We start from the raw sequence: 10,479 nt of genomic DNA on the forward strand, positions 1-10,479 counted from the left end.
CCAGAACCACATGGGGGGACTTGGTGAATGACCTGCAGAGAGCTGGGACCAAAGTAACAAAGGTCACCATCAGTAACACACTACAACGGCAGGGAATCAAATCCCGCAGTGCCAGACGTGTTCGCTGCTGAAGCCAGTGCATGTCCAGGCCCGTCTGAAGTTTGCCAGAGAGCACATGGATGATACAGCAGAGGATTGGGAGAATGTCATGTGGTCAGATGAAACCAAAGTAGAACTTTTTGGTATAAACTCAACTCGTCGTGTTTGGAGGAAGAAGAATACTGAGTTGCATCCCAAGAACACCATACCTACTGTGAAGCATGGGGGTGGAAACATCATGCTATGGGGCTGTTTTTCTGCCAAGGGGACAGGACGACTGATCCGTGTTAAGGACAGAATGAATGGGGCCATGTATCGTGAGATTTTGAGCCAAAACCTCCTTCCATCAGTGAGAACTTTGAAGATGAAACGAGGCTGGGTCTTCCAACATGACAATGATCCAAAACACACCGCCCGGGCAACAAAGGAGTGGCTCCGTAAGAAGCATTTGAAAGTCCTGGAGTGGCCTAGCCAGTCTCCAGACCTCAACCCCATAGAAAATCTGTGGCGGGAGTTGAAAGTCCGTGTTGCTCGGCGACAGCCCCAAAACATCACTGCTCTCGAGAAGATCTGCATGGAGGAATGGGCCAAAATACCAGCTACTGTGTGTGCAAACCTGGTAAAGACCTATAGTAAACGTTTGACCTCTGTTATTGCCAACAAAGGTTATGTTACAAAGTATTGAGTTGTATTTTTGTTATTGACCAAATACTTATTTTCCACCCTGATTTACGAATAAATTCTTTACAAATCCTACCATGTGAATTCATGGATTTTTTTTTTCACATTCTGTCTCTCACAGTTGAAGTGTACCTCTGGTGCAAATTACTGACCTCTGTCATCATTTTAGGTGGGGGAACTTGCACAATCAGTGGCTGACTAAATACTTTTTTGCCCCACTGTATACATTTTTCCCTATATGAAGTAATTCTTTTTTGAGCAAAAAACACAACAAAACAGAGCCTATTACTCTCTGTTTTACTCTCTCATTCTAGTCTAAACAACAGTGTCTCAGTAACTTTCCACTAGAGATGGTCCCCACTTATCTGCATTTTCCAAAGCAAGCGTGAGCCAGAGTCTGCAGCTTTCTACTCCCCAAGGACACATGGTCTAATGCCTTTATTTTTCAGGGCTCTGTCCACTCAATACTACACTATATAACTTTATTAACAAAAAGCATAGCATTATTGAGGCACTGCAAATTATTTAATTCTAACAGTCCCTCCTTTGATCTGCCCCATGGCAGATCAACACTATTAAAAGCCATCAAGCATCATCATGTCTGCTCATGTCCGATCCCCAATAGCCCTGTTTTCCAATAATCCTCGGATAGACCACAAATTACCCAAATAGCTGTAAGTATGAATAAGGAAACCCCAATAAACCTAATACACACTTTCCTGTTCTGGTGTCTTGGGTAAACCACGGCCTGAAGCCTGCCCTGGGGTCCTGCCCTCCTTTTCAGGCTGTTTGCGACCATTGCTGCTGCTGCTCACAGTGCTGTCCATCCTGGCTCTGGCCCCAGTTGGGGCAGTCCTCTCTCCAGTGTCCATGCTCACTGAGGTGAAACCTGCATCGTGTTCTGTATTTTGTCTGTATTTTCTGTATAACTTGTATATTTTATAGTGAAATGCCATCTTGCCATCATCTTAGTGGTAGCAATGAAAAGCAGTTAAGTATTGATAATCAAACAAGGGGAAAAACGCTGGCTTTCAAATAGCTTTCTGTTAATGCTTGTAATAAATAAAAGTATTTAGTTAGAGCACTAACAAAATTCTCCAAACAAAACAAACTTCAGGCCCATAGTTGTCTGCAGTTTTTGTGACCTTTTGAATGAATGTTAAACATAAACCATTGCAGCTTCTTCAGTCTGTTAAAAAGCCTTGACCCTGGAACACGAACCTTTTACCAGTCATGGAAAGTTTTATTACATTTGTGTAAATTATTGTCAACAATAACTCTAATGAAACTTTGAAATCCTGAGTTCTTTCTTTTGATATTATTGTAGCATCCCCGGTTGAAAATGGTTCACAATCCTTTTATTAAACAGCCGTGTATGTGAACACACCGTAAGAGCTACAACATACAGAATAAAAGACTATTAGTAAATCAAACAGTGTGTTACCTTTAACCTTTTGACTTATTCATTAATCACAAATTAATTCTCCTTACCTTACATAACAAATAACACTAAAACTTGTAAATTATTGCATATAACAGGGAAATCGTTGCATCGCTGCCTAAACATGACGAGGTACGTTAGCGCCCTCTAGTGGGTGAAAACTTAGCCTTTATGCTTAGTAGCGGTCAGCAGCTATATGCTCCGTAAAACAACCAAATACATATCTACAGGACAAACTTTGTTACAAACCTTGTTCCCTCATCAACCAGGTGCTAAGAAACTGCTTTCGACTCAGTGTTGCACCTTAATAGCCGTTCTTTTTCCTTTTTTTTTTTTTTTAACTTTATTTAAAGTAAACAAGTTTACATATAAAATGCACATACACATACAATTATACATACATACGTTCTTTTTCCCATTCCCGTCCATTAACCATAGAGCACACCACCTCTCTGTGCATTAAAACTCGCGCTTCTGCTATATGGTTTACGCCACTTAATTTACGGCACCTTGTCGCTCTGTGACTTTCAAAATAAAAGCACCCGCTCCAACAATATAATAGTCACTCATAACTTTACAAAACACTTTACAAAATATTAATGAGGTCATTTACAATTATTGCCATCTTCATGCTCCTCCTCAGCGAATAACCTTTTTTCATTTGTTCATACAAACCTCTGTTCCTCATGTGTGAAAAAAGGGAAAAAAATCGACAGAATTTTATGTTCCAAATAAACCAAAGATTGAAAAATCCTAAACATGTCCAGAGTCAGAATAGTCTGTAGAATCCTCTCTGAATTTGTGAGGTGAAAGTTTTGTTTTGTTCCTGATGTTTCCAGTTTTTTCTTAGTTTGACTGCTCACATCCATGGGTCCATTGTGTTTTAAGCCAATCCATGATCTTCGTTTAAACCTAATCCATCATGCTCAAACCTAACCAAGTAGATCTACAATTGCTAAACCTTATAGTAGTGGTAGTAGTAGTCTCAAAGTTAGTTTCACACTTTACATTCTTCTCTCAGAAAAATGAGAAAATTCTTGTAATGAAAAAATAGGATTAAATAAGATTAAGATTAAATATTGTGACTGTCTCACAAACTGCCGTGAGACTGAGTTGGCTGGTCAGGGCAGATCCAGCATGCCTCGCTCGGCCAGAAGCTGCTGAGTTCGTGTGTGCACCAGCATCAGGGCGTCGATGATGATGCGCAGGATGGGCGTAGCCTCCTGCTGGTTCTGCACACACACCAGCTGCAGAAAGTACTGTCTGTTGGGAAGGGCGAGGAAGACAAATTCTGCTGCCTGCCGGAGCACCCAGGGGTGGTGTGGGGCCAGCGCCACCTTGTAGGCATCCCTGAACGGATAATAGTATGTATGTTAGTCAGTTTTTACTCTAAACATGAGAGTTTGAGTCTGTCTGAGTACTTAAAAACAGACTGGTGGGGTTACCTGCTCAGCTCCCCCGGCGTTTTGTATTGTCCATTTTCATTCGGTCCTTCAGCCAAACCCTCCAACATTAGCTTCAGCCAGAGGAGGGAACGGTGCAGCCGGAGCAGCGTCCTGCAGCCTGAGTCTGTGCGGTACGAGAAGTTTACCATATCCGCTCTCAACTCCGCCTCCATCATGGATCTAACAGAACGATACGCCTCCAGAGAAAAATAAAACCGAAAATGACAGTGTCACAGTGTGATGCCAGGATTTTGTGAACTTTGACCTCACTATTTCTTCAGGAATGTCTTTGTTACCATTTAAAAACATCAACAATAAACCAAAATGTTAAAAAAAAAACAAACAAGAAAATTCACATTTCTTTTTTGGCAGGTATACTAGAACATGGTTTGTGTTAGATGAAAATTTCACACAGTAATCCTCAAACTCACCCCTGTTTTTAATCCAAATGCTTCTGGGGTTTGTAGTCCAGCGGGTTTCCCATTAGCCTCTGCACTGTGTCTGAGTGACAGCTCTCGAATCAGCACAACCTTTTCTTGCACCTTCTGAGAGAAGAAACTGACCATCGGCCCAAGCGACTCCATGAACCTGAGGGCAAAAACATTGATGAGACCCTTCTGTGAAGATAACACGAGTGCTGTGAGAATCAGCTTTCACAGATTTTAGTATTTTTTAAAACTTTTTGTTTTTCCCTGCATCGTCATTTTTAATTTTGGACCTTGGTTTTATGTTAAATTAGTCAATCAAGAGCACATACCTAGAAAACATGCCCCTGTGAGACCACAGTGGGTAGCTGTGGGTAAACTCTGGGGATGTGTGGGTAAGACAACCCAACACTTGTCCAATGCACCCCCCAATGAGTGTGCCCGCACTGGGCTTGCCCATAGAAACATGTGGTGAGTTAAAGCTAACATGTTTTGTCTGATTGATTTTTAAACCCAGAAATGTTACATTTATTAGCATAAAATCAGATAGATGGACAGATAGATAGCTACTGTCCCCAATGGTGGATACTCACATGAAGCATGGCCAAAGTTTTAAACAATGACATCAGCACAAGTAGCTGCCGTAAGCCAAAATCTCAAACTGCTCTAAACACTTGTTTTCTGTGGGATTTCCTTAAATGATCACTTGTGAGCCTTGAAGCCACACCCACAATAAACTTTTCACATTACAGGGAGTGCAGAATTATTAGGCAAATGAGTATTTTGTCCACATCATCCTCTTCATGCATGTTGTCTTACTCCAAGCTGTATAGGCTCGAAAGCCTACTACCAATTAAGCATATTAGGTGATGTGCATCTCTGTAATGAGAAGGGGTGTGGTCTAATGACATCAACACCCTATATCAGGTGTGCATAATTATTAGGCAACTTCCTTTCCTTTGGCAAAATGGGTCAAACAAAGGACTTGACAGGCTCAGAAAAGTCAAAAATAGTGAGATATCTTGCAGAGGGATGCAGCAGTCTCAAAATTGCAAAGCTTCTGAAGCGTGATCATCGAACAATCAAGCGTTTCATTCAAAATAGTCAACAGGGTCGCAAGAAGCGTGTGGAAAAACCAAGGCGCAAAATAACTGCCCATGAACTGAGAAAAGTCAAGCGTGCAGCTGCCAAGATGCCACTTGCCACCAGTTTGGCCATATTTCAGAGCTGCAACATCACTGGAGTGCCCAAAAGCACAAGGTGTGCAATACTCAGAGACATGGCCAAGGTAAGAAAGGCTGAAAGACGACCACCACTGAACAAGACACACAAGCTGAAACGTCAAGACTGGGCCAAGAAATATCTCAAGACTGGTTTTTCTAAGGTTTTATGGACTGATGAAATGAGAGTGAGTCTTGATGGGTTAGATGGATGGGCCCGTGGCTGGATTGGGAAAGGGCAGAGAGCTCCAGTCCGACTCAGACGCCAGCAAGGTGGAGGTGGAGTACTGGTTTGGGCTGGTATCATCAAATATGAGCTTGTGGGGCCTTTTCGGGTTGAGGATGGAGTCAAGCTCAACTCCCAGTCCTACTGCCAGTTTCTGGAAGACACCTTCTTCAAGCAGTGGTACAGGAAGAAGTCTGCATCCTTCAAGAAAAACATGATTTCCATGCAGGACAATGCTCCATCACACGCGTCCAAGTACTCCACAGCGTGGCTGGCAAGAAAGGGTATAAAAGAAGAAAAACTAATGACATGGCCACCTTGTTCACCTGATCTGAACCCCATTGAGAACCTGTGGTCCATCATCAAATGTGAGATTTACAAGGAGGGAAAACAGTACACCTCTCTGAACAGTGTCTGGGAGGCTGTGGTTGCTGCTGCACGCAATGTTGATGGTGAACAGATCAAAACACTGACAGAATCCATGGATGGCAGGCTTTTGAGTGTCCTTGCAAAGAAAGGTGGCTATATTGGTCGCTGATTTGTTTTTGTTTTGTTTTTGAATGTCAGAAATGTATATTTGTGAATGTGGAGATGTTATATTGGTTTCACTGGTAAAAATAAATAATTGAAATGGGTATATATTTGTTTTTTGTTAAGTTGCCTAATAATTATGCACAGTAATAGTCACCTGCACACACAGATATCCCCCTAAAATAGCTAAAACTAAAAATTACTTCCAAAAACATTCAGCTTTGATATTAATGAGTTTTTTGGGTTCATTGAGAACATGGTTGTTGTTCAATAATAAAATTATTCCTCAAAAATACAACTTGCCTAATAATTCTGCACTCCCTGTATATTGTGATATAGCTCTATTTTTATTTTGCCTGGGTGGCAAAATACGCTTCCGTACTAAAAGGCCTAAAGTAAAACAAAAAGGACACTTTTTTTCAACTGTGAATCATGCAAAGTCAAAGAATAAGAGTAATAATACTGTCGAGCTGTTTGTGTACTTCAGCAGCTGGTCCCAGCTCTTCAGATATGGCTCCAGCAGGATATCTTCGTTGTTTGCCAGGCTGGATTTCAGGTACAGCAGCAGATGTGAAGCCTGAAATGACTGGCCGGGGCACTCCTTTACGAGGGACAGGGCTCCATCTGGCTCCGCCCACTGCTCAGGGGCCCATGGAGGCTCTGGCTAAAAGAGAGAAACTTTTTTTTTACTAAACAACAAGATAGTTACTGTTATCATGATCATGTTAGTTTCTCTTTGTTTCTCTTCTTCATTTCTAGTCTCTTCATGATAGACTTTGTATTTGCGTTCACATGTCCTTAGTCAGTTTTAATAATTTAATTAAAAATATAGCATTATATATATTATTAAATATCATTCAAACCGTTCTAGTTTAACTAAAACTATTAACTTTAGGTGAAGTATTGACTAATTTTATGTCCAAACATTTTGTTGAAGAGATATTAATCGAAACTCTCCTATGGCAGGCTGTACTTTCCAGCAGTACCAGTTTGTACTGCATGATGGTGCAGCAAGTCATTGTTAGCTTTATTTCACCAGGTATGTCTTAAAACAGACATTTGTATTCATACAGGTGTTCTGGAAAAATAAAACAACAGTCCTCTAAGAAAAATTTGATTGGATCACTCAGAAGAGCTTTTTAAAGGTTTAGATTTTTTGTGAACATTACAGGTTTTTATTTATTGTGCAACTTACATGTATATAAGTGGAATTAATCTTACCTTCTGGTGGTAAAAACTCAAACATGGCTGCCAGGGGCTGCCACAGTCCCGGACTCCACCCTGGGCTGAAACAAACAGATGACAAACCAACCAAACAAAACTCTGGTTAGACAAATAAGATGCAAACCTCATCAGCTGTGACTCATAATAATTGCAGAGTTAATATATTAAATGATTGCATTTGGTAATAAAGTTGGTTAAAAAGAAGCAATGTTCAGTTAACATTATTAACTTTAGGATTTCTGGTAATGTAGTTTTGATTTTAGAGTTCATCATATGTTTATCAATGTAAAATAAAAATATAAAAGTAGCTAGTGCAGTGCTTCCAAACTCTAAAAATCTAATGTGCGTTATTCTTACTTTTTTTTTAAATTTATTTTGGGACTCGTAGAGTAGCTCTGTTATTTATACTGGGCTTTTATACAGCCCGACTTACACAATGAGCTCACTTTCTTTTGACTGGCCAAATTCTGGAAGCCTGCTGAGGGGCAGCTGAAGTCCGCTGAAGTCTAGTTTTCTCTCTGTCCACACTTTTTCTAAGTAGCAGGGTATTTTAGGCTGATAAAAAGCTAGGAAGACAGCTTTACCGGATAAAATTGTAAGTTAACATGAGCTTATCTGTAGAACATGTTATCATAAACAAGTGAGTTAAGGTTAGCTTGCTAGGGTTAGGGGGTACCTTAACTCACTTGCTAACATTGATGCTAAAATTACTTTATGAAGCCTTACTAACGTGATTATTTACTGAGGGTTATTTTTTCCCCCATAAAAAGTAAGCCAGGCAGGCGTTTATCAGATCAGTGATTCTGGCTGATATCAGCAAACATTAGCTTACCTGATATTATTTGATACCAATAATATCAGGTAAGCACTTACTGACTAACCTTAGCTTGCTTGCTAATGCAAATGATACAAAAACAAAGCAACAAAACCAAACACAAACTATCTCGAGCCTCCCTAAAAACTCACCTTCACCTGATTGGCCAACTTCTGGAAACCTGTTGAGGGGAAGCACCCAGTGCTTTGTAAACTTAAACAGAGTCTAGGAGTGAATTTTTGCTTCCCGAGGTTGAATTTATATACTTTCAACTCAATATTTGATACTTTGACCATATAAAATGTATGGTCTTTCATATATCTGTATCTAGTTATTTATGACAGAATAAGCAGAATAGATCATCTTTAAGTGTCTTAACACTACTTGAGCAAATATACTTTGTTACAGTCTATGGTAGAAAATAACTGAGAGTTGGAACCAACAGTGACGAAGGAAACTCACGCAGCCAGAAAGAGCTGATGAAGAGGAGCAGAGCCAACATGGCCGACAGCAGCACGTAACGAAGCAGCGGTGTCCGTCTGAGGAAAACCATGGTGACCAAAACACACATACACGCACACACACACACACACACACACACACAATCAGCCAAACCACACAGATTTGCCTGGGATCCTCACTTTTTTCTCACACAAATTAAAACACGCACACATCATCTACCGTTACTTCATACCATGCTCTCACTATTAGTCACTCTCTCGGGATCAAAGGTCGCTCACTCCCACAGGTGTAAACACACGGGGACAACCTTTGCTCCTGACCTTCTTTGTGTAGCAGCTTATCTTAGCCCATTTTATCTTAACCGCATGTCATCCGCAGAGCTTTGCTGACTGAAACCTGCACTGATCAGAACTCACAGAGACAGTTTTTTTATACACTGATTGGATCTTTTTGCAACAAAAAAAAAAAAAACATCAACGCTGACCAGGTGATATTTGTGTATCTCGGAAGCTGCAGAGGAAGCTGGTGGTTCTCAATGTCTTTTACGGCGATTATACTCACCGTTCTTGCCCTTGGTACAACAGTGCTGTATGGCAGTTCCAAATGGATATGGTTGTGTGACGACACCACTCCTCGTGCCCAAAGCAATCAATGTGGTGGGTATAATGTGGCCCACATTTAATCTTCAAAAAGCTGTTACTATGAATGACCCCTGTGGCTGTTAATTGAACTGCAGGCAGCGAGCTGCTATCACCCACAACATCCACTTACAACGTATTACTACTCTATACTGTATGTCATGAGTGTTGTACAGCAGCTGAAAAGGCAGCACATATTAAGGTTTTGCTGTTACATGACTTAAACCTGCCAGTTACAAAGGCCTAGTAACCAGTTAGTGACCCCCTTCCAAGATGGGCATTCCCCTCCTGGCTGGCGAAAACCATCTTGCGATTGCTTTGGTTGCTAGCAGTTTGCCATGGTCACCTGAATATTGTATGGAAGATGCCAGCTTGTTCCGAAACACTCGCTAACAACTCACCGAGCTGTAGGAAGCTTGCAAACCAGAATCGGAGACAATGCAGAGGCATAACTTTTACTTTTAGAGTCCTCTATTTCCAATTTCCATTTCACTTTTTCTAACTTCACTAGAGCTCAAAATACAGAACAGCTACTTGCCCATAGTTTGCATTTTCCACACACTTGTTTGGGCAACCAAACCAACAAGAATGAGGGTTTTGGTGCAGCACTGTACACCTCTTTGCAACCAGTCTCCCCTTGTAACTACTGGTAACCAGTCACCAATAGGTCAGGAAATATAAACTTTTCTCTATTTTGGAAGTGATTCTGTAAGCCTCAGCAAATGTAACTTTAGTAACAGGTCTCAACCTCCAGGAATCACTTGGCAAATACAGTAGACCCCCAGAATTCACGAGGGTTACATTCCTAGAGCACGCATGAATTGTTGAAAACCATGAATTTTGGATATGGTAAAAAAAATGCTAATGCTGTCAATAAATGCCTATTTTTTTTATAGTTTAAACAGTTTAAAGATTCGGCAGGGGGTTCTGCAAACAATTATCGGTTAGGTTCTAAGCAAAAATCCCCAAATGACTGAGTCCACAAACACTGAGCCACGACTTCTCAGGGGTGGATTGCAAACAATTTGCCCTCACAACCCCTGATCTTTAAGCCTGTGCGACTGGGACCTAAATCCTGTGTGCAGCCACATCAGGTTTTATTTTTGTGTTCAAACGTCACATCCTTAGATCCTTTAGATTTCCATCTCACGTTCATCAGACAGGAATGAGTCCAAAGGCTGTTTGAGGTAACTGAGAGACTCAAGGAACATTTTTATTTTTAAGTGGAAATACAAAGTGTTTCACATGTGACAAAGCATTGCATAGGGCACAA

The 10,479-nt window shown here is 40.9% G+C and overlaps 1 protein-coding gene across 2 annotated transcripts; it reads right to left on the reverse strand.

The window, feature by feature from the left end:
- Window positions 1-1,769: 1,769 nt before the first annotated feature.
- LOC308404769 (ceramide-1-phosphate transfer protein-like) lies at window positions 1,770-8,811 on the reverse strand. Of its 2 annotated transcripts, XM_080894974.1 has the most exons (7): window positions 8,801-8,811; window positions 8,569-8,645; window positions 7,290-7,354; window positions 6,551-6,732; window positions 4,098-4,254; window positions 3,667-3,863; window positions 1,770-3,571 (listed from the first exon to the last, which is right to left on the reverse strand). In XM_080894974.1, the coding sequence occupies exons 2-7, from the start codon at window positions 8,606-8,608 to the stop codon at window positions 3,343-3,345; spliced, it is 870 nt and encodes a 289-aa protein (XP_080751100.1). In that variant the 5' UTR covers window positions 8,609-8,645; window positions 8,801-8,811; the 3' UTR covers window positions 1,770-3,342. The 2 variants fall into 2 exon arrangements, with proteins under 2 accessions (XP_080751100.1, XP_080751099.1); XM_080894973.1 differs by having other exon boundaries at window positions 8,569-8,805.
- Between the last annotated feature and the right edge of the window lie 1,668 nt (window positions 8,812-10,479).

Source organism: Rhamphochromis sp. 'chilingali', assembly GCF_963969265.1.
Source record: "Rhamphochromis sp. 'chilingali' genome assembly, chromosome: 1".
Lineage (NCBI taxonomy): Eukaryota > Metazoa > Chordata > Actinopteri > Cichliformes > Cichlidae > Rhamphochromis > Rhamphochromis sp. 'chilingali'.

What these genes read in the sequence shown, in the direction of transcription:
- LOC308404769 (XM_080894973.1), bottom strand. Translation starts at nt 8,677, where the DNA reads ATGTGTGTTTTGGTCACCATGGTTTTCCTCAGACGGACACCGCTGCTT. An exon ending in CATTTGGATTAAAAACAGGG is followed by an intron (nt 3,864 to 4,097) that starts GTGAGTTTGAGG and finishes TTTTCTCTGGAG; the next exon opens with GCGTATCGTTCTGTTAGATC. An exon ending in ACGCCGGGGGAGCTGAGCAG is followed by an intron (nt 3,572 to 3,666) that starts GTAACCCCACCA and finishes TTATCCGTTCAG; the next exon opens with GGATGCCTACAAGGTGGCGC.